The sequence below is a fragment of the Gorilla gorilla genome, chromosome 15, assembly GCF_029281585.2.
Source record: "Gorilla gorilla gorilla isolate KB3781 chromosome 15, NHGRI_mGorGor1-v2.1_pri, whole genome shotgun sequence".
Taxonomy (NCBI): Eukaryota; Metazoa; Chordata; class Mammalia; order Primates; family Hominidae; genus Gorilla; species Gorilla gorilla.
Genome location: NC_073239.2, coordinates 116,597,039 through 116,619,325, shown reverse-complemented (window position 1 = coordinate 116,619,325; position 22,287 = coordinate 116,597,039). Strand labels below are relative to the sequence as shown.

At 54.6% G+C, this 22,287-nt stretch overlaps 1 protein-coding gene across 3 annotated transcripts in view; it reads right to left on the bottom strand.

The window, feature by feature from the left end:
* Positions 1-22,018, bottom strand: part of HHIPL1 (HHIP like 1) — a 35,564-nt gene extending 13,546 nt beyond the window's left edge. The window contains exons 1-6 of one of the 3 annotated variants that reach the window (XM_063698176.1): positions 21,417-22,018; positions 14,037-14,683; positions 9,865-10,008; positions 7,235-7,563; positions 6,604-6,730; positions 3,991-4,136 (exon numbers count right to left, since the gene is read on the bottom strand). In XM_063698176.1, the coding sequence (XP_063554246.1) occupies positions 3,991-4,136; positions 6,604-6,730; positions 7,235-7,563; positions 9,865-10,008; positions 14,037-14,683; positions 21,417-21,671 (1,648 nt within the window). In that variant the 5' untranslated portion in view covers positions 21,672-22,018. The remainder of the gene's footprint in view (positions 1-3,990; positions 4,137-6,603; positions 6,731-7,234; positions 7,564-9,864; positions 10,009-14,036; positions 14,684-21,416) is intronic. The other 2 variants (XM_031001999.3, XM_031002001.3) reach the window with 2 other exon arrangements.
* Positions 22,019-22,287: the final 269 nt, after the last annotated feature.

The window sequence follows — 22,287 nt, the reverse complement described above, 5'->3', positions numbered from 1 at the left end:
AACTTGGGAAGTGCAAAGGGAAGGCACTTGAGGGGTAACTTGTGTAACCAGGGTAGACCCAGCTGTGATGGGGCTGGGGGATGAGGAGAGCAGTACGCTGAGTGGTCAATGGCCCCTGACCCCCCAACCCAGGGGCACCAGCCCCACTGGGGAGGTCGGGGGAGGAGCTGTAGGCACACATGGTGATGATGCAGCCTGCAGCATTGGGGGTCCCCGGGTGGAACGTCCCTGCTGAGAAGTCCATGGGCACAGCCCTAAATTGGCCACACAGCCTTGGGCCGTCCACTCCCCTCTGGGCCTCTTTCTGGAGTGAGCCACCAGGAGCAGCCCTGGTCTCCTCTGTTCCAACCCCTTGAGGAACTCCCTGGTTCATCTGGCCAACCGACCTTAAGGCCCCACTCTGGGAGGTGTCCAGGGGCCAGGCTGGGCATGGTGCCCCTCCTCCATAACCAGGTGTTCATAGTCAGCCACAGTTTCCCCATTGGTAAAATGACAAGGCTGGATCAGGCAGACTGCAAGGCCCCTTCCAGCCGTGATCTGCTGGGAGCTGTAGCCCCCAACCCTCTGCACACACAGGGAGCTCCCGCGGATGCTGCCAAGCCCGCCCAGGGCTGCTGTTGAGACTCAGAGAACAATGCTCCAAAATGAAGGCCTGAGAAGCTGCCTCCGAAGCAAAAGTTTTTCTCTGACCTTCGCCTGTCCTCCCGTCTCTCAGTCCTATTCTCCCCCGAGGTGCCATAGAAACTAGAATCTCTCTTTCCCATGGCAGATCATAGAAACCAGCACACATTTCCCCCAAAGCCAGTCATAGAACCTAAAAATATTATTGTAACTCTCCCCCAACCTTTCTGTGTAAAACTGGCCATAAAGAAATTATCTGAGTTCAGGCATGGTGGCTGACGCCTGTAATCCCAGCACTTTGGAAGGCCAAGGCGGGCAGATCACTTGAGGTCAGCAGTTTGAGAACAGCCTGGCCAACATGGTGAAACCCCATCTCTACTAAAAATACAAAAATTAGCCAGGCATGGTGGTGTGCACCTATAGTCCTAGCTGCTTGGGAGGCTGAGGTATGAGAATCACTTGAACCCAGGAGGCAGAGGTTGCAGTGAGCCGAGATCACACCACTGCACTCCAGCCTGGGCGACAGAGCGAGACCCTGTCTCAAAACAAACAAACAAAACCAAAAATCCCACAAAAACAACAACAACAATAACAACAAAAAAAGAAATTATCTGGGTCAGATATGGTGGCTCATGCCTGTAATCCCAGCACTTTGGGAGGCTGAGGCAGGGGATCACTGGAGCCCAGGAGTTCCACACCTGCCTAGGCAACACAGTAAGACCCCATCTCTACAAACTATTTAAAAAATAGCCAGGCATAGTTGCATGTGCCTGAAGTCCCAGCTACTTGGGAGGCTGAGGCAGAAGGATTGCCCAGGAGTTGGAGGCTGCAGTAAGCCATGATGGCGCCACCACATTCCTGCCTGGATGACAGAGCAAGACTCTACCTCAAAAATAAAAAAGGAAGAGGTGTTCTGACCTGTTTGGCCATTTGCAGGTCATAAGACCCCCATTCCAGAGACAGCCCCATACCCAGAAGGAAGGACTGATGCGCAGAGAGGCCAAGAAGAATCCAGACACACAGGCTGTGCTGGCCCTCCCCACTCAATCAGCATAAGGTCAGGACCTTTTTGGCCAATCATATTTCTGCACAACTGTCCATACTCTGCGGCACCTGAGCATAAAAATGGACAATTTCGGCTGGGCGCGGCGGCTCACACCCGTAATCTCAGCACTTTGGGGTCACCTGAGGTCAGGGGTTCGAGACCAGGCTAGCCAACATGATGAAACCCCGTCTCTACTAAAAAAATACAAAAATTAGCTGGGTGTGGCGGCACGCACCAGTAATCCCAGCTACTCCGGGGGCTGAGGTATGAGAATCGCTTGAACCCGGGAGGTGGAGGTTGCAGGTTGCAGTGAACCGAGATTGCACCACTTCACTCCAGCCTGGGCAACAAGAGCGAAGCTCAGTCTCAGAAAAAAAAAAAAAAAAAGAAAAAGAAAAAATGGACAATTTCCCCCGTATCTTTGGGTCTTCATTCCAAGGGCTCCTGTGTCATGTCATTGTGACAGGATGCATTTGTGTGCCTTTTCTCCCAGGAATCTGCCCCTTGTCAGTGGTTTTCCATGAACTTTCAGAGGGCAAAGGGGATGTTTTCCCTTGGTGGGACACTGAGCCACCTTCCTGGTCTCTGTGGTGTGGACTGTCCCTAGAGCACACTGGGCCAGCAGAGGTACTTGTTTTGTAATTTGCAAGTGTTGGAACAATTAGAGAAGCAGAAGCGGGAGCTGAGAGCAGGGGGAAGGTTTGTTTGCGTTGGACCCCAGGGCTCCGGGCTCCGTGCTGTCCAGAGGCCGCTGCCAGAGCTGTCCCTGGGCCGCCAGTCTCACTGGTGCCTCCTCCTGGTTTTCCACACTCGGGTGTCACTCAGAGGGCTGAGGAACGGCCTTTGGGGAACTGTACCTTCCTTCCAGGCCCTGCCTCTGTGGGGGAGGGGCACCCCTGCTTCTAAAACACATTAACCCCCTACTGACCAAAAGAAAGGGCTTTCAAGGGCCCAGAGGGCTTAGGAATGGCTGTGGGGGCTGGGGGCTGCCTTTTTGGAAATTCAGATTCTGACGGTTCAACAAAGGTTTCCCAGACACAGCCCTGGGGGCTCTGGGCACTGAGCCGGGCAGGGGACACCCCTCCAAAGGCCCCTGGGCGGGCGTTGCCTAGCAACCCCAATAAGCATCCATTAGGGCCCACTGGGGGCCCCTGGGCTTTTGTCCAGGAACAACCCGGGGCCAAGGACAAAAGCAGGAGGCTGGAGCAGGATCCAGTCTCCAGGCCCCTCTTCCTCTCCCCTCCCACTCTGTCCCTTGCGTTGACAAGTGCCTAGATTCAGGACCCACTAACCGGCAAGAAGGCTGTGTCCACCCGCTTTGAAATAATTATGTGGTTTCATTGAATGGCCCAAATCCATTTGCCATCAGGAGCTCCAGGCCAGGGGAGGTCTCTAGGGAGGCTCTCTTCCACACCTGCCTGCATTTCCAACATTCCAGATCCTTCCTGGCCGGCTAACCGGCATGGACGCTTACCCATGTTATTAGACTAAAGCTCATGGCAACCTTACCCAGGGTGAGGGTGAGGTGGGGGTAAGAGGAAGAAAGGGGCCACTACTTCCATTTTCCATAGGAACAAACGGGAGCTCAGAGAGGTGAAGACGCCTGAGGAGGTGTCAGATGCCTGTGAACCAGAGCAACTCCATCTTAAATAAGAGCTGGGTAAAATAAGGCTGAAACCTACTGGGTTGCGTTCCCAGACAGTTAAGGCATTCTGTCACAGGATGAGATAGGAGGCCGGCACAAAATACAGACCTTGCTGATGAAACAGTTTGCAGTAAAGAAGCCAGCTAAAACCCACCACAACCAAGATGGCCACGAGAGTGACCTCTGGTCATCCTCACTGCTACACTCCCACCAGCACCATGACAGTTTACAAATGCCATGGCAACGTCAGGAAGTTACCCTATATGGTCCAAAAAGGGGAGGCATGAATAATCCACCCCTTGTTTAGCATATCATCAAGAAATAACCATAAAAGTGGGCAACCAGCAGCCCTCGGGACTGCTCTGTCTATGGAGTGGCCATTCTTCTATTCCTTTACTTTCACTTTACTCTATGGACTTGCCCCGATTTCTTTCTTATGTGAGATCCAAGAACCCTCTCTTGGGCTCTGGATTGGGACCCCTTTTCCGTAACAGAGGCACATGCAGGTCTGGAGCCCAGGGAACATCTTCCTCCCAGGTGGGAACATCTTCCTCCCAGGTGGGAACTAATTTCAGGCCTGTGTGGTCCTTCCCCAACATCAGAGACCAGAAGGACCACAGGGTGGAGGACCAGTCCCAGCCATGAGCAACCAGCAAGGAGAGGTCTCAGGAGTGCTCACCGGCCTCGTCCTCCCCGAAGGAGATGATGTACGGGTAGTAGTTGTTGATGAGGCCTGGGAACTCACAGGTCTGGCCGTGGCCCATGCAGATCTCACTGTACTGCCACTGGCCTGTCCCTGGGTTCTCTTGGAGGGACATCAGACGCCTGCAAAGGAAGATGAGCTGTGAGGCCATACCTGGCATGGCACCCAGGGGAACCTACCCACCAATCCATCCATCCATCCATCCATCCATCCATCCATCCATCCATCCATCCATCCATGTATCCATTCCTCCCTCCCTCCTTCCCTCCATCCTTCCACCATCCATCTACCCATCCACTCACCCACTGATCCATGCAAGGACCATACACAATTCGCAGAGCCCAGTGCAGAATGAGCATGCAGGGCCACTTGTTCAAAACATATTAAGAATTCAAGATGGTGACCACAGAGCATGAGATCAAGTGTGAACCTTTCTGAGCACGGGGCCCTGTGTGACTGCACATGTGGTATGTCCATGAAGCTGTCATTGTGTGCAATCTTCACCAAGCACCCACCAGACACCCACAGGAATGAACAAGACCGGCTTGGTTACTGCCCGCTGAATGCAATCCAGCCCACTGGATTCTGCAGAGGGCACAGAGCTTTCAAGAGCTCACTGGTTTCAGAACCTGCCAAGCGCTGGAGCTTCAACATCTTTGGAATATGCTAACCTTGCTCCTTACTCCCATCGCTGCTTGTCAATCACCTATTGATACTTCCAGGCCCTGCTTAGAGATGTCCCCTCCTCTGTGAAGCCCTCCCTGAAGGCCCCCATGCTGGGCTCCCCCACACTGTGCACAGGCTCTCTGGGGTTGCAGTGCAGTGGACTGAATGGGTCTGTCTCCTTGGCTCGGGTACGAGGGGTCCTATTCATCTCTGTCATCCTAGTTCTTGCCTGACCCAGCAGAGGGGCTGGGAAAATACTGGCAAAATTAGTTGAATTTCTGTGGTCAGGAGACTTGGACTCTCCTGGGAAGGACAGAAGGGAGAAAGGAGAATCAGGGGTAAAAACAGAGGCTTCATCTATACCCATTTTCCAGATGGGAAAGCTGGGTCCCAGGGGAAGGGGCGGATCTGGGAGAGGAATCCAACTTCCAGGGGCCCAGGTCAGGTATCTCTCTCAGCTCCAGGCTGCAGACTGGACACAAAATCAGAATTCTTCCACCAGCTTCAGGCATCTTCATGTCTTTATTCCCTCTCCTTAGGAACCCTATTCAGCCGCTGCCAGAGGAGGTTGCATGGAAATAATTAAGAAACACCAGGCTGGGCACCGCGCCTTGAGCCTGTAATCCCAGCACTTTGGGAGGCCGAAGCAGGAGGATTGCTTGAGTCCAGGAGTTCAAGATTAGCTTGGGCAACAGAGCAAAACCCCATCTCTACAAAAAATGCAAAAATTAGCCAGGCGTGGTGGCACATGCCTATAATCCCAACTATTCAGGAGGCTGAGGTGGGAGGATTGCTTGAGCCTGGGAGGTGGAGGCTGCAGTGAGCTGAGACTGTGCCACTGCATTCCAGCCTGGGTGACAAAATGAGACCCTGTCTCAAAAAAAAAAAAAATCACCATATATTAAGCATGTACCCCTTCCTTCCTTCCTTCCTTCTTTTCTCTTTCTTTCTTTCTTTCCACACTAGATTCTAAGTGCTGTTTATGTATTAACTGATTCAGTCCTTAAAACCACCCTAGGGGCAAGTACTATGATCATCTCCATTTTGCAGATGAGGTAGCTGAAGATAAGGAAAGGTGAAATAACTGGCTCAAGGTCACCTGGCCAGTAAGTGAGCCAGGGTTCAGACCAAGCCGTCTCAGCCTGCCCTTGGGCCTCTTTAGTCCTCAGCTTTCTCCTCTGTACAATGGGACAACAAGGTGGTCACGAGGCTCCATAAGCACCCTTGGGGATAGAGCCTGACTCGCAGGAGGGTTGTGATGCAGGTTTCCCTCCCCCATCAAACCTATTTGGGATGTGATTCATCCTCCTCCCACAGCAGGGTCTCAGTGGGTGGCACTGCTGCCCTAGAGCACGGGGGCAGGGCAGCAAGGCTCCAAGGCCACAAGAGCCCCACCTCCTCCTCTCCCCATTAGGAGGCCCGTGGGCAGCCACTGTTCTCTCGAGTCTTAGTTTCTCAACCTTTGCAAGCTCCCTGCTGTCCTGGCTGGAGTGGGGTGGGGCAGGGCTCCAGGCCCCCATCAGCTGTTGCAGTGACAAGCTGTGGCTTCCCCAGGAGCAGGGTGGCCCTGAGTGTCCAGGAAATTGTTCATATTCTGCCCTCCTGCCCATCAGAACTGCTGTCAGGCCCAGAGCCCATGGTTCTCAGGAGGGAGAGGAATACCACGGGACCCGCACTTAAGCAAGCCTCCAGTCTTTAATGCCATGAGTTGTGTGTCTATCACAGAGGTACTGAGGCCTGCAGCAACGGCTCACCATACATCTCAGGAGAAAAGGGGGTGGATGCGGGTGTCCGGCCCACACCTAGGGGCCCCTGTCAGAGCAGCGAGGCACATATGCAGGAACCGGCGTCCCCTTTACCAAGGAGCCAGTCCCAAGGAGCCAGTGGCAGCAGCCAGGGGCGCGAGGGCACTAGGTCACTTACCCGCTCATGAAATCCCCAAAAATGTAGAGGCCGTTCAGGTTGGGGTACTCGCAGCCCCGGTACACGTAGCCCCCTGTGACCGACTTGCCAGTCGTGTGCGGGTAGGCGAAAATCGGCAGCAAGTCATCTGCGGGGTGGGAGGGCGAGAAGCTGCGGTGAGCCAGCGGCGGGAAGGTTCATCAGCCAGGAGAATTCCGGAGGGATTCCGCGGGGGCGGGGCGGCCACGGAGGGAGGTGCGTGCCCACAGCAGGGCCGGCGTGGTGGAAAGCGTGTCTGCAGAGGTGCCAGGTGGGGATGGAGCGAGGAGGAACTCAAGAGCGCTGCTGGGAGGCCTCCAAGGCGCAGGGAGGCTTCGGGTGGAGGCGAGGGCAGTCACCGAAGGAGGCTTTGGCTCACAGCCCGTGGAGTTGGGGTGGGGGCAGATCCAGGGTCAGGGGGTGCCTGGGGTGCGGGTGGTCCCGGAGTGAGGCCCTGCCGCACAGCCCATAGAGTGGGGCCGAGGACAGACGCAGGGTCAGGGATCTGGGGGGGGGGGGGCGGTTTCCGAGGGAGGCCCTGCGGCACAGCAGGTGGGGTGGGGTGGGGTGGGGGCGGATTCGGGGCCGGGGTCCCCGGGGCGCGGGCACTCACTGAGGGAGGTGTTGGCGCACAGGCTGCGGTCGTAGCACTCGAACCCTTCGCGCGCGCGCCAGCCATAGTTGCCGCCGCGCTCCACCAGGTCCACCTCCTCGAACTTGTTCTGGCCCACGTCGCCGCAGAAGAGGCGCCCGCGGCCAGCGCCCGAGGAGGGGTCGCCACGGTCGAAGGAGCAGCGCCACATGTTGCGCACGCCCAGGGCGTAGACCTCGGGCTGCGCCGCGGGGTCGCCCACGAACGGGTTGTCGGGCGGGATGCCGTAGGGCAGGCCGCGCTCCTTACGGTCCACGTCGATGCGCAGCACCTTGCCGAGCAGCGCCGACCTGCGGGCGGGGTGGGAGAGGGCGCGGCTCGGGGTCGCCCTGAGTCAGGGCGCACGGGCTCCGCGGGGCAGGTTCCGGGGCGCCGGCTGACCGCTGAGCCAGGTGCAGGGTGAGCCTAGACTGTGAGGCCAGAGACCCTGGGATGCTGTCCGCCTTAACTACTTACAGCCAGGTAACCATTCATTCACTCAACATGCATCCCCCACCTTCCTGTGCGCCAGGCCTGTCCCATGCGTTGGACACAACACATCATCTATTTCGTCTTGTCCTCACAACAGTCGTTTAGGTAGGTGTGTCCTAGTATGATCCCCACTTTACAGATGTGGCAGCGGAGCTCAGAAAGCTCAAATAACATCGCCCAGTTGCCGCACCGCTGGGATCCAGCCCAGACAGCCTGGGTCCAGAAACTCAAGCTCTTTACCACACACTCTGTGGAATCTTGGTGTCCTCAACTGTAATAGTAGAGTGGTCCCGCTCAGACCACGCAGTCCTCCCGGACTGTGGTATAGGGTGAAAATTCCACTAGAAAAAATGACTTGTATTTACAGTTTTCTTCCAGTACTCGGCACTGTGACCAGCACATAGTAGGTGACCATTAAGTGTTTGCAGAGTCGGTGAATGAAGGATTGCAATCAAAGCCAAATGCACCAGCGTGCGGATTGGTGGGGAGAGGGGGAGAGAGCAGAGGGGTGCAGCCCTAAGCTCCAAGCAGCTAAGGAGGATAGCTCATGACAAAAGTGACGCGTGAGGGGAAAAATCTGTAATGTGCTTAAAGACAGTGCAGAGAACATAACCTTCTCAGTGGTGATTTTTGATGCACCGACTTAATGCATCAGTTTCCCTTGCTGTTAGCATTTTGGTGTCCTCCCTCTGGGTTGCTTTTCAAGGCAGGGTTTGTGAAGCTGTATTCCATCATCCTCACATAGCATTAGCACCCACACCTTTCCCTTATCAGTAGGGACAGCAAACAAGTATCCTCTTTCACGGTGGTGAAACGCTCCCACCGGATATATGCCTTGTGATCAAGCCCCTGTTGCTGGCCTTCTACTTTCCCTCGTAAATTCCTCTCATACACTCCAGCCTGCTGAACACCATCCAGATCACACCCCTGAACCCACGCATCACATGCCAGGATTCGATATCTAAGTGGGCACAACTTGTAGCAGCAAAATAATGTTTTTAAGTTCTGTCCAATTATCCACTAATCTTTAATTTCTGTTTTCTCAACTTCATCTCTAAACACATCCCAAACGTGAGAAAGCTGGGATGATGCTTACACTGTCACATGTGAAAGGACAACTCACAAATTGTGAGCACTTTAATTACTGTAATCAACATCATACTTGCTATTTTTACTTCCTGGGCTGAGGGAGGTTTTATCATTTTGGCTAAGGGAATGGGGGAGGCTGACTTGAGACTCCTGGACATCCTGTTTACACTCCCAAGACTGTGTGTATGTATGTGTGTGAAGGTATGTATGTATGTAGATGTGTGTATGTGTGTGTATGTATGTGTGTATGTGTGTGTACATGTGGATGTATGTGGACGTGTGTGGATGTGTGTGTGTGTATATGTGTCTGTATTGTGTGTATGTGGTATGTGCGTATGTGAATGTGTGTGTGTTTGTGTGTGTGCATGCATATGTATGTGTGTATATGTGTGTGTGCTGTGTATATGTAGCATGTGCATGTATGTGTTTGTGTGTATGTGTGTATATATGTGTGTACATGTGTGTGTATGCATATTTGTGTATGTGTGTGTGTGTAATGGAATGAGATCTTGAGCTCATTTGCTCAAGCCAGAAAGTGGGTAAAAGAGCAAGACTACACGTTAACATCTGGGTCTTCCTGAGGGACCCTGGGACAGGAGCCCCACGTGCTGTTGCCACCCTGCTCCAGCCAGCTCACACTTTCCATTCGGCCTGGGGAGCATCCCTTCCCTTCTTCCAGCAGGGGTCTGGCAGGGCCAGGCTGACCTTAGAGAAAATCCCATCTGCCCTGAGGCTCGCGAATGCACCTCTCAGGTGCCTGTGCCCAGAGGGTCCTGTGCCAGGCCCTGAGCAGCCATGATTGCCTTCACTCCTTGTGACAAGCTGCCTGCAGAGTGACTTTTACCCCCTATAACTGATGAGGGCAAATGACTTGCCTAGGCTGCCCAGCTAGCTGCAGGCTGAGCTGGGACCCAGAACCTTTTCTCCTGCCCTACAATGCCTGGCCGAGGAAGGAACTCGCCCTCTGGAAGAGTATGAGAAGCCCAGGGATATGTAGACCAACCCACCAGCCAACCAAAAGCTGAACATACTTGTTTTGGGCATTTCCAAATGTCCCAAAGGGGTCTCCGGCCATCCCGCCATCTCCGGTGAAGATGTAGAGGTACCCGTCATCCCCGAAAAGCAGCTGGCCCCCGTTGTGGTTTGAGGCTGGTTCTTTGACCTCCAGGATTATCCTAAAGGAAGATAAGGGCCCCTAAAACTCAGCCTTCCACGCATGAGCCAAACACACAAAACAAGATCAAGGTCTACTTGGATGTCATTTCACAATGGAAAAGACTTTTCTTTCTTTCTTTTTTTTTTTTTTTTTTTGGCAGACAGAGTGTTGCTCTGTCACCCAGGCTGGAGTGCTGTGGCACAATCTCAGCTCACTGCAACCGCCGCCTCCCAGGTTCAAGTGATTCTCCAGCCTCAGCCTCCTGAGTAGCTGGGATTACAGGTGCCCGCCACCACGCCTGGCTAATTTTTGTATTTTTAGTAGTGATGGGGTTTCACCATGTTGGCCAGGTTGGTCTCAACCTCCTGACCTCAAGTGATCTGCCCACCTTGGCTTCCCAAAGTGCTGTGATTACAGGCATGAGACACCATGCCCAGCCTGGAAAAGACTTTTCATATCCTTTATATTAAGTGATTTTCCACAAGGAGCTAGTAGGTAGAATGAGCAAAGTTAATGCACTCTATCGTGCCAAGGAGGACCTAGAGGCTCAGAGAGGTTGAGCAACTTGTCTAAGGTCACACAGCCCACAGGTAGCAGAGCTGGGATTAGAACTCAAGTCTTCTCGTTCTGGCATAGTGTTTTGTTTTGTTTGTTTCTGCTCTCCATTGCTAGCACCTGCCCTGTTATGATCATGGGAAATTGTCGACCTAGTCACTGACACAGCTGGTTTCTTCCTCATCATAGCTTGCCACACACTAGTTACTTATGTTGAGCTCATCTTATGTACTCTCTCATTTGCAGCTTCTAACGGTGGGCAGGACGGTGTGCGGTGCACTCAGCGCCACACTCACTCTACTCAGGAACCTCCCTTACTGCCATTGCAGGAAACCTACCACCATACTTCCCAGCCAGCTGGCTTCCAGTTTGGGTTGGTGGGTGGAACGGAAAGACCAGGTTTCTTTGGCTTCTAGCCCTGCCTCCAGAAGTGGTGGCTGCAGAGACAGCAGCGTTGGCTGGTGAACGTGGACTCCTGGGTTTCCACCCAGCCATCTTGGTACTAAGAGCAGCAAAGTCCACAGCACAAAGGACTTTTTCCCTTTGTTCCTCCAACCCAAGAGTGGTAGCAGCTTCTTACAGTTACTAGTCTTTAAGTAACTTAACCTTCCTCCTCTCCTTCTCCAGCCCTCCCAATGCCTTAGTCATCCCTGTGTTCAGTTTCCTCTGACTGAAATACTTAGGGTGGTTTAGGTTTTCCAGGATCGGTCACTGATTTCTCAATCTCTTCTTTCTCTTTCTTTCTTTTTTTCCTTTTTTGAGACTCTACCACCCAGGCCGGAGTGCAGTGATGTGGTCATAGCTCACTGTAGCCTCGAACTCCTGGGATCAAGGGATCTTCCTGCCCCAGCCTCCTGAGTAGCTGAGACTACAGGTGCATGCCACCATGCCTGGCTAATTTTTTAATTTTTTGTAGAGATGAGGGCTCTCAGTGTGTTGCCCAGGCTGGTCTCGAACTCCTGTCCTCAAGCGATCCTCCTTGCTTGGCCTCCCAAAGTGCTGGGATTACAGGTTTGAGCCACCGCACCCAGCCTATTAATCCCTTATCCATACAAATAAGAAAAAATTAGATACAGAAAGGTCAAGTGACTTGAACCCAGGACTTTGATATTTCAGAGCCAAGACTGGAGGCCTTTTCTTTGTGAGGCCTGTGCATATGATCTGGTGAGCAATACAGAGCTCCAAACTCCAGGTTCTCCATGGAGAGAACAGCTCAGACTTTCGGTCATCCACCCGGCATTGGGATCTCAGCTCTGGGACGAGAGACTGATAGAGGATTCAGGCAAGGATAACCACTCATTCCTGGCCTGCCCTGAGCCTGCTGTGCCTACCTCTCCCCAACAGTGAGTCAAGTTCTAGGCTTGACTTTGTGAGGTCACCAGAGGACCTTTGGTGAGCCCCCACTCTGAAATATGTTCATCTCTGTATTTTGTGTTCCACCTCAAGTCTTTATCAGGAATCCATTTTTAAAAGTCACCACTGAAGACACATCCATTCTGTCCCTCCATCTCCCCTCTGTCAGATCCATGTGATAAACTTGGTCTCCCTTGGAGAGCTGGCTGTACAGGCTCCTGTAAGATCTGAGAATTATGTTTCCTCCTTTCACTCTGGCTGCCAGGAAGCTCATAGTCAAAACTAATGCTGTGAATCATAAAGCTTCACATTAGCCTTCATAGCTAACATATTTGATTTCTCCTCCTTTTTATACATTCGGTGTCAAGATTTTACAGTTTTATCAAACACACAATGTGCTGTTCTTTGCCAATTTGCCCTCACACCCAGTCCTGGCCCTCCCCCTACCTCCTCTCTACTGCAGGGCGTCAGCTCCTATGAACGACATTTCCCAGGCTTCTTAGCTAGCTGGCCTCCAGCGAGGTTCAGCCAGTGGACAGCATTGGCAGGAGCCTGGAGAGGGAGGAGCACTGGGGTTTGTCCCCTTCTCTGCTTTAAGCAGCTTCTTGGCAGCAGCTGTTCCTTCTCTCGGCTCCACCTCCTCCTGCCCAGGCCAATTATGGCTCCAGCTTCCACTGGGTGCCCCCAGCTCCAGGGCCCCAGTAACCCCATCTTCTCACTTTGTCCTCCTGGCCCAAGGGGTAGAGGCGGCTTCCTCCAGTTTTTAACCTCAGAGTCGCTGCCTTCCCCAGGTTGCCTTTTTTTTTTTTTTTTTTTTTTTTGAGACAGAGTCTTGCTCTGTCATCCAGGCTGCAGTGCAGTGGCAGGATCTTGGTTCACTGCAACCTCTGCCTCCTGGGTTCAAGAAATTCTCCTGCCTCAGCCTCCCGGGTAGCTGGGATTACAGATAACCACTATCACACCCAGCTAGTTTTTGTGTTTTTAGTAGAGACAGGGTTTCGCCATGTTGGCCAGGCTGGTCTTGAACTCCTGACCTCAAGTGATCCACCTGCCTCAGCCTCTCAAAGTGCTGAGATTACTGGCGTGAGCCACTGCGTCTGAGCCCTTTTATCATTTCTAACACATGAGTAACTGACTCCCAGGATCAAATTCTACCTATTGAGTTACCTGTTACAGGGTTTATTTCCTACTGGACTTAGACTGATACATGTGCCCCACGTGCAAGGTCAGGTCAGACCCATTTTGAAAACAGTTGGGGCATAAATCATCCACAGAGTGCAGGCTCTGCAGGCCTTGTTGAGAGGAGCAAAAGCCCGGAGGCAGGAACAGATGAACTTCAGGGCAGGAAGGAGAGCAAGTTCCCTGAGGCAGGGGATTCAGGTGGGAAAAAGGACCCAGTGGGGCTCAAGAATGGCACCTTCGGCCGAGGCGGGCAGATTGCCTGAGCTCAGGAGTTCAAGACCAGCCTGTGCAGCACAGTGGAACCCCATCTCCACTGAAATACAAAAAATTAGCCAGGTGCGGTGGCGTGTGCCTGTAGTCCCAGTTACTCAGGAGGCTGAGGCAGGAGAATTGCTTGAACCCGGGAGGCGGAGGTTGCAGTGAGCTGCGATTGTGCCACTGTACTCCAGCCTCGGCAACAGAGTGAGACTTCATCTCAAAAAACAAAACAAAACAAAAAAGATGGCACCTTCAGGCCAGAGCGAGGCAGGCTGGGGCAGAGGGTGGGCTTTGGAGACAACAGATCAGGGTTCCAGCTCTGATGCTCCCTCCCCGTGTGACCCAACACTTCACCTTTCTAAGCCTCCACTTTCTTATCTGTAAAATGGGAAAAATAATACTAGCCTCAGTGGGTTTTAGGAGAATCAAATGAAATGAAGCATCTAAAGTGCCTGAAATAAGAGTTGGTGGAGAAATGTCAGGCCTCACAGGCCAGATGGAGGGGTTTGGATATGATGCCTGTGTGAGGTCTGTTCTGTAAAACTGTCCTTCTCCAGGCCCCAAAGCATGAAATTCAGCACCCCCACCAGGTGTGTTAAATATTCACAATATGTGAGAACAGGATACCAACTGGTCCAGTCACACCAGTGCATATGGGCGCCTGCCCCCACCCAGGCCCGGGTTCCCCAAGGAAGCCACCTCTCAGAGCTGTGGTCCACGGCGTTCTCGTCATCCTCAGAGACTCTGAACTCGCTGATGCGGATCCACTCACTGCTGCGGATACCCACTGAGTAGTAGACGTAGAGCCTGCGGTTGTGCCGGAAGCTGGGGTGGAAGGCAATGCCCAGGAAGCCACGCTCGTCACCCTCCCAGGGCGAGGTGAGCACCACCCGGCTGATGTTCAGGAAAGGCCTCCCCAGCCTCGAGCGGTCGGGCAGGTAGGCCCACACCAGCCCCACCTGCTCGGCCACGAAGAAGCGGTGGGTGCCATCCCTGGCATGGACCATGGCCACGGGGTTGCGCAGCCCATTGGCCACCTCCTCCAGGCACAGCTGCAGGCAGCCCTTGGCATCGGCTACCACGTGGCCCAGGTTTGAGTTGAGGTTCTTGTTGACCAGCAGGTAAGGGAAGCAGTAGTCCGTGTCATCCAGGGACAGGTAGCGGCAGAACCTGGCACGGTTGCCCTCCAGCGCCCAGAGCTCCTGGTCAGTTGAGAGGTGACGGAACAGCCCCCGGCACTTATGCCACATGTCCAGGCAGTAATCCTGGCAGAGCCCGGGCACTGTGCGCAGGGGCGTGAATGGGTCCTCGGCGTCATAGAGGTGGGCTGCATACGGCGAGCATTCCTGCAGAGACAGTAATGGCTCAGAGATGTTTTGTGGAGGTGCTTACCAGCTGTGTAACCTTGGGCGGGTCCCCCATCTCTCAGAGCCTCAGTCTGCTGATCCATAAAATGGAGACAACGCCATCTGCCTGTTACCACGATAAGCCTCAGTAACAGTAGCAAACCTTAGGTCTTAATGTTTGTGTTGTTCTGTTAGAACACTATTACTACTCCTATTCATAGCAGCAGCAACAGCAGCAGCTACTCTGGAGCACCTGCCGTATGCCAGGAAGAGTCTGAGGCACTGTCACCCGCCCTCTCTGTGTTAACAGTGCGCCTCCGCCCCTACATCAGCACAGCTCACTGCTGCACTTAACTTGGGTTCCTGCCCAAGGCTCACCTCCGATCCTCCCTGACCACCCCGTCCGCACCATCTAGTACCTTCCGGCCTCTATCTGTTGAAAAACAGTAAAACACGAAGTGCTCTCTGACTTGGCTCTGCCCATGGACAACTCCATCATCAGCTCCCGCCTCTCCCCACCTCTCCAGCCTCCTGTCTACCTTCCATCTCCTGATACTCTGATATGGCTTGGATCTGTGTCCCTACCCAAATCTCGTGTAGAATTGTAACCCCCAGTGTTGGAGGAGGAGCCTGGTGGGAGGTGACTGGATCACAGGGGCGGAGTTCTCACGCATGGTTTAGTTTAGCACCATCTCCCCTTGGTACTGTAGAGCGAGTGAGTTCTTATTAGATTTGGTTGTTTTAAAGTGTGCCCCCACACCATCTCTCTCTTGCTGCTGCTGTTGTCATGAGACATGCCGCCTCCCCTTTACTTTCCACCATGATGGTAAGTTTCCTGAGAACCCCCCAGAAACAGAGGCCACTATCCTTCCTATACATCCTGCAGAACTGTGAGCCAATTAAACCTCTTTTCTTTATAAATTACCCAGTTTTGTTTTGTTTTGTTTTTTGTTTGTCCGTTAGTTTTTTTGAGACAGGGTCTCTCTCTCTCTCTGTCCCCAAGGCTGGAATACAGTGGCACCATCTCAGCTCACTGCAATGTCTGCCTCCTGGGCTCAAGAGATGCTCCTGCCTCAGCCTCCTCAGTAGCTGGGACTACAGGCGAGAGCCACCATGCCTAGCTAATTTTTGTATTTTTTGTAGAGATGGGGTTTTGCCATGTTGCCCAGGATGCTCTCGAACTCCTGAGCTCAAGCCATCTTCCCGCTTTGGCCTCCCATAGTGCTGAGATTACAGGCGTGAGCAACTGCACCCAGCCAGGTATTTCTTTATAGCGATGAGAGAAGAGACTAATACATACTCCCTGCCATTTCACACCTCTGAGCCTCAGCACAGGCTGTTCCCTTTGCAGGCATGCCCTTTCCTTGCTCTTCTCTGGCAGGCAGAATTCTCTTTATTCTTAAATCATGGCCATGGCCGTGGGAGAAGGCATGCTAACCAATCACAGCAGCTCCTGGGGTTTGGGGCAAATTGTGGACCAGGCACCAGGCCAGTGTGCCCATGAATCTGCATTTCCTCCTCAAGGCAACCATGGGAGGGAGGTCTGTTCTTATTACCACTGCACAGAGGTGGAAGCAGAGACAGCAGAAGGGAGCCCAAAGTATCATGTCACATGCCAATGGGCTGGGGTTTGAGCCACATCTGCTCAGCTCTACTGGCCAGCTCCCAACTACCCATCCCCAAATGCCAGTTAAGTGTCCCCACACCACAGCACCCTCCCTGCACCCTACCCCTACCCAAAGCAGAGGCCACAGCTCCAGGCTGTCTGCAGGCCTCCCTGTTGGAGCCGCCGGACTGTGGCGTGGTCATTCTTTCTATCTGTGACTGACACCCTCCCCCACCTGTGAGTCCACCAGGCCAAGCCTGGGTCTGAGTCAGCTCTGGGCCCCCAGAGCTTCGGGGGATGCTCCTTCTGCAGTGGGGAGGTACTGACAGCCACACACTCCCTCCCCTCACAGGGAGGACCAGGCTGGGTTCCAGCAGGAGGCCTCTGGGATGTTTGGGGGAGGATTGGGGATGGGGGATGGGGGATGGCAGGCTGCCTCCCAGGGTGTTCTCAAGCCCCAGGCCAGGGCCCACTCACTCCTGTGACATGATTGTGGCTTTTGGTTATACCACAGCATGTCTTCCTGGTCCCTCTACTGCTGTGAGGCTAGGTCTCACCTGACAGGCCAAGGGCCACTTGGCAGAATGTCTTGGGGTCCTGGTCAGTTACTGTCCCAGGTACAGACCAGGGTGCCATGTCTTACATGCTCCCCTCTGCCAATGAGCAGGCCAGATGGCCAGGCCTCAAGCTGCTGTGTGTGCTGTCCCTCCCATGGTTCACCGGGAACCACCTGTGGGTCAGCCGGCAGCTGCACGTGGACCAGGGAGGGGCTGTGTGCACCCGTGCCTTCTTTCATCTTTGCAAGGTAGGGTCATTGTCACTATTTTATTTTATTTGTTTATTTATTTTTTGAGACAGGGACTCTCTCTGTCATCCAGGCTAGAGTGCAGTGGCACAATCCTAGCTCACTGTAGCCTTGACCTCCTGGGCTCAAACGATCCTCCCCACCTCAGCCTCCAGAGTAGCTGGAACCACAGACGTGCTCTACCACACCCGGCTAATTTTCATTTTTGTTTTTTGTAGAGACAGGGTCTCTCTATGTTTCCCAGGCTTGTCTTGAACTCCTGGGCTCAAGCAATCCTCCCGCCTCAGCCCGCCAAAGTTCTGGGATTATAGGCATGAGCCACCGTACACGGCTTGACTCCTATTTTATAGATGAGGAACTGAGACTTAAAGAAGGCCACGTGCCAAGAAGTAGCCAAACCAGGGCTCACACCCAAGCCTCGTGATGCCTGGACTGGTGTTCTTTCCAGATTAGTCAGCAACATTTCATTCACCAAGAATTTACTGAGCAGAGATTGTACCAGGCACCATCTTGGTTCCAGAGACGCAGTGAGGGGCAGAACAGACATCTGGAAGGCAACGAGAGCCCTCCGTTCATCAAAGCCCAATCCAGAACTACAGAGGGAGCAAAAGTTCCCTCAGGGAGCCAGGCTGAAGACCTCGGCATCCATGAGTCCCAATCACACAGCAGATGCTTCCTCGTGGCCTATGTACTCTTACTTACACACAACGTAAATGTGGTGCCCAGACCAGGGTCGTCCAGAGCTAGGAAGTGACAAGAAGACACAGTGATTGCTGCTGGCAAGAGGATGATCCGCAGCTTGGCCTCAGTGTGTTTAGGGGCAGGTGGCAGGAAGGCCATAGGAAACCAGCCCAGTATCACAGGCTCCAGCTGCCCGGGCCATTCAGTGCAGGGCGGAGAGCCCCCATCTTGCCCAGAGTTTGCCACCCCCATGTCACTGACACTCGTGACTCATGGCCCTGGGTCCTGAAGGTTTCTTATGTCCACCGTTCATTTTTTGAAAGAGCAAGCCTTTGCACACAGTGTCCTGTCCATCGGATATTTGCTTCTCACCTACTTCCTCATCTGGCAAACTGCTATTCATGACTCAAGGCCTACTCAAAGGTCTCCTCTTGTCCTCCATGCTCCCAGGGCCCTGACTGTCCCATCCCTGGCCCTTATGGATGCTCCCAATGCACTCTGTCCATATCTCAGGCACGACACTCACTCCATTGAATCTTGTAGCTTACAGGGTGAGTTCTCTACAGCAGTCACTGCTCCGTCGCCAGGGGCGCTCCAGCCAGTCAGCTTGGCTAGGACTTCATTATCTCTTTGCATGTGTGTCCACTCCATGGACTGTGGGACACACTGGGGCTTCAAGGAGGGAGGCAGTGTGGCAAAGCGGTTAGGAGAATGGCTTTGGAGCCAGCGCACACATTCCCCATGGGGAATGCTCCTTAACCTCTTACTGCTCTTAACCGTGGTCAAGCTCCTTAACCTCTCTGTGCCTATGTCCTCATATATGGAAGGGGAAAGGAATTCCAACCTCATAGAGTTGATGGGAGGAACAGATGGAGAAGATGTGTGTGTTTGTTCAGTAAATAATGAGCTATCAACATGCAACCAACATTCAGGAAGCCTTCCCTGAGGTATGTGGCCTTGTTCCTACACTCCTTGAGGAATCTCTGGCACCTTCCTGTGTGTGTCAGTCTCCTGAAGTGATGAAGGGGATTTTTGAGATTGGGCCTGTGACTTGCCAACTGCTTTTGGGCCCAGCATCCAGCACAGGGCTGCCTCCTAACAGGCTCAGGAAGAGCCTGCTGAATACATGAGCCCATAGAATACATTTCATGGAGATCTCCATCAGAAACCATGCTTTGATGATTTTAGCGGCTTAGAGAGGCAACCCCAGTCACAGGGGAGGTTAGTGATGTGGAAGCTCACACCAGATGCACTGGGGATGCCACGTGCCATGGCTGTCCTCTCTCCTCCAGAGGACACAGGCACTTACTGGACAAGCAAAGCCTCAGGAAAGAGTCTCCCATCCCCCCAAAGCAGGTGTGAAGGCCTGAGTGCCTCCACACTGACAGAGACCTATGAATAAGGCACCTCCGCCACCTCCCCGTGTGGAAATCAGGAGGGGCCAAATGCAGACTCCGCCTTGGCTAGCAGAGAGCATGGTCCTCCCACCAGCATGCTCCAGGAGGCCCCGTCAGTGAAACCATAACCCAGCCTCAGCCGCCGTCTCTAAGCTCACTCCAGACATGAGGTCACTCTCAGAGACGCCTGGGCTGAAGTGTTAGTGGTCACTCCTGCTAACTGCTGGTTGCTTAAGGCCAGGCTGTCCTGGAAAGGTTCCCAAGAAACCTGCCAGGGGACAGCATCAGGACTGACCCTTCCCTTCCTCCATCCACCTGCCCACCTCACTGCCCTGCTGAGCCTGGCACATAGCAAGTGCTCAATAGACAAATGTGGCACGGATGCAGGAACTCTGCTATGTGATGGGGGTGGGGAGACCAAAGGACCTGGTCCTGAGGAGCCCCCAGGCTGGTGAGGGAGGCAGACGCTTGGCCAGACCATTCCCGTGCCCTTGAGGTGTACAGCATGGGAGTCCAGCAGAGCCCACCTAAAGGTGGCCAGCCCACCCTCTGTTGCATTCTGGAGCTCCCCAGGGCCCCCTCCTCATCCTCCCAGAGTCTACTGCTTCCCACCTAGATATGTGCTCGCTTCAGCGAGTGTGGTCCATGTCCCCACCTCAACCACCGCTGGGCTGTGCGACCACTGGGCAAGTCCCTGCCTACCTCTGAGTCTTCCTTGAATCGGGCTCCAAGCCTCACCTGGACCCTTCCCAGGGCTGGGCAGCCAGTGAGGGCCAAGGAAGCCCTCAAGAAATCCAACTGCAAACACTTACCGAGCCCCTAGTATGTGGCATTTAATCTGCATGGCCACCCAGGGAGGTGGTTAAGGTTTTATTTTATTTATTTTATATATCATATCATATCATATCATATCATATCATATTATATTATATTATATTTTTGAGACGGAGTCTTGCTCTGTTGCCCAGGCTGGGGTGCAGTGGCTCAATCTTGGCTCACTGCAACCTGTGCCTCCCAGAGTCAAGTGCTTCTCCTGCCTCAGCCTCCCGAGTAGCTGGGATTACAGGAGCTCCCCAACATGCCCAGTTAATTTTTGTATTTTTGTAGAGATGGAGTTTTGCCATGTTGGCCAGGCTGGTCTCGAACTCCTGACCTCAAGTGATCTGCCCACCTTGGCCTCCCAAAGTGCTGGGATTACAGGCGTAAGCCACCATACTCAGCTTCATTTTAAAGATATTGTGAGGTGCAGCAGTGACCTGCCCAGGTTACGAAGCCGGGGAAGTGACAGAGCCAGGATCAAACTCCAACTCCAAGTCAGCCCTCTTGCCCTTCCCCACACCACCTGCCCCTGCTGGCGGAAGGCTGGGACACGGCCCTGGCCCCTGGGGCCTCTCCTCCCCAGGCCTCTCACTGCCCAGATGCTGAGGCAGGAATGCCTTGGAGCTGCCCGTCCTGCTCCATTTCTGCATTCAGCCAGGCAGCATTTGCCCACTTGGGTGTGGTCAGGCCCTGGGGCCTCAGACTCCCACAAGAGGAAAACAAATAGCGGTGGCACCACCGGCTGTGCACAGAAGCAGGGGCTCCACCCTCAGAGGGAAGATGGGGGGCCCAGGGGCTTCAACAAAGAGCTGTCGCTCAGTCATGAGAGAGCTTCTGCAGGCCAGGGCGCCATCCCCAGGAGAGGGCACAGCACCCACAGAGGTGGTGGCGGAAGTGGCAAGGGCATCAGGATGGGGGTGAGACGCTCGTGGGGGACAGTGGCCCCAACCCCCTCAACAAACCCTGGCCACACGTTGACCACGCCCACGCCAGGGCCCCCTGCTTTCACTGCCCCCGGGACAACACAGAGGAGCACTGACCGGGACAGATGCCTCTCCACCTTGGTACCCCGACAAGGGTGCAGCTGCTCGGGATGGGACGCTGAGGGGTCGACTCCAGGGGACTGGGGCAGAAGAGCCCCCAACCTCTGAGGAAATGATGACATCATCTGTCCGTCCCTCCTGCTTCAGGAGGGGAAACTGAGGCCCCGAGAAGGCCCAAGTCACAAAACTAATGAATGGCAAAGCCAAGAGTCGTCCTGGGATGCGCAGTCTCCCCGCCCCGTGCCAAATGACTCCCTGTTGGGGCTTAGAGTTCCCGAGTCCGCCGCCCACTCTTGGCCCTCGCCCCCGCGGGGTTCCGATCTCTGCTCCAGGACTCGGCCTCCCGCGCCCCGCCCCGCCCGGTGGCCGCGCGCCCGCTCACCTGGCACAGCAGGTCCCTCGCGTAGCCGGCGCACGCGGCCCACTCGGCGGCGTCCACGCGGCTCGCCAGGGCCCAGAAGCGGCGGGTCAGCTCGGCGTCGCGCCCCTCATCGCAGCAGCCGAAGTCCGAGTACTGCGCGCAGAGGCGCAGAGGCTGCGGCGGCCGGAAGGGCGGCCTGAAGTCCAGGCACTGCGGATGCGCGGCGGCCCCGAGCACCCAAAGCGCCAGCAGCGCCCCGGCCCTGGCCCGGGCCATCGCTACGCCCCGCGGGGGAAGAGGCGGAGGGACGGCAGCCCCGGTCCCCTCCCGGGGCGCTCGCGGCGGCGGGGAAGGGGCGGGCGCTCCCCTTCCCTACACACAGGGCCTCGAGTTTGGGGACCTCCCCTTCTAGGAGGTCACCTCTGGTCGGGGACACTCGGCGGGACTGAAGGAAGAGGGACGCGGCGCAGAATGCGGCACGACCTCTTTTAACCGCTTTCCAAATTCGATGGGAGTGGCCCGGTCTGTTTAAAGCCCCGGTGTGTTTTCCCGGTTCCGCCTGGGGCCCTGCTTCCTCCCCACAGGGTGCTCTTTAGCCAGGGAGGCACAGGGCCAGAGGCCTGGACTCCTGGGCTTCGGTTCCACCACCCACTGGGCTAGGGAAACGGATGCCCGCAGCCCGTCCCCGAAAGCTCTCACGTAACATTTTAAAAATGGGGGTGCGAGGGAAAGAACAGGGGGTGTTGCCCCAGGACTCTCAGGGAGAATCGAAACCTGGCCTAGGGGTGGGGAGGGAGGACGGAGCAGTCTCCGCAGTCCACCCTTTGCCCTTACTGTGGGCTTCTTCCCAGTCCGCTCCTGGGGCAGCAGATTCTCCTGCAGCCCAGGACCC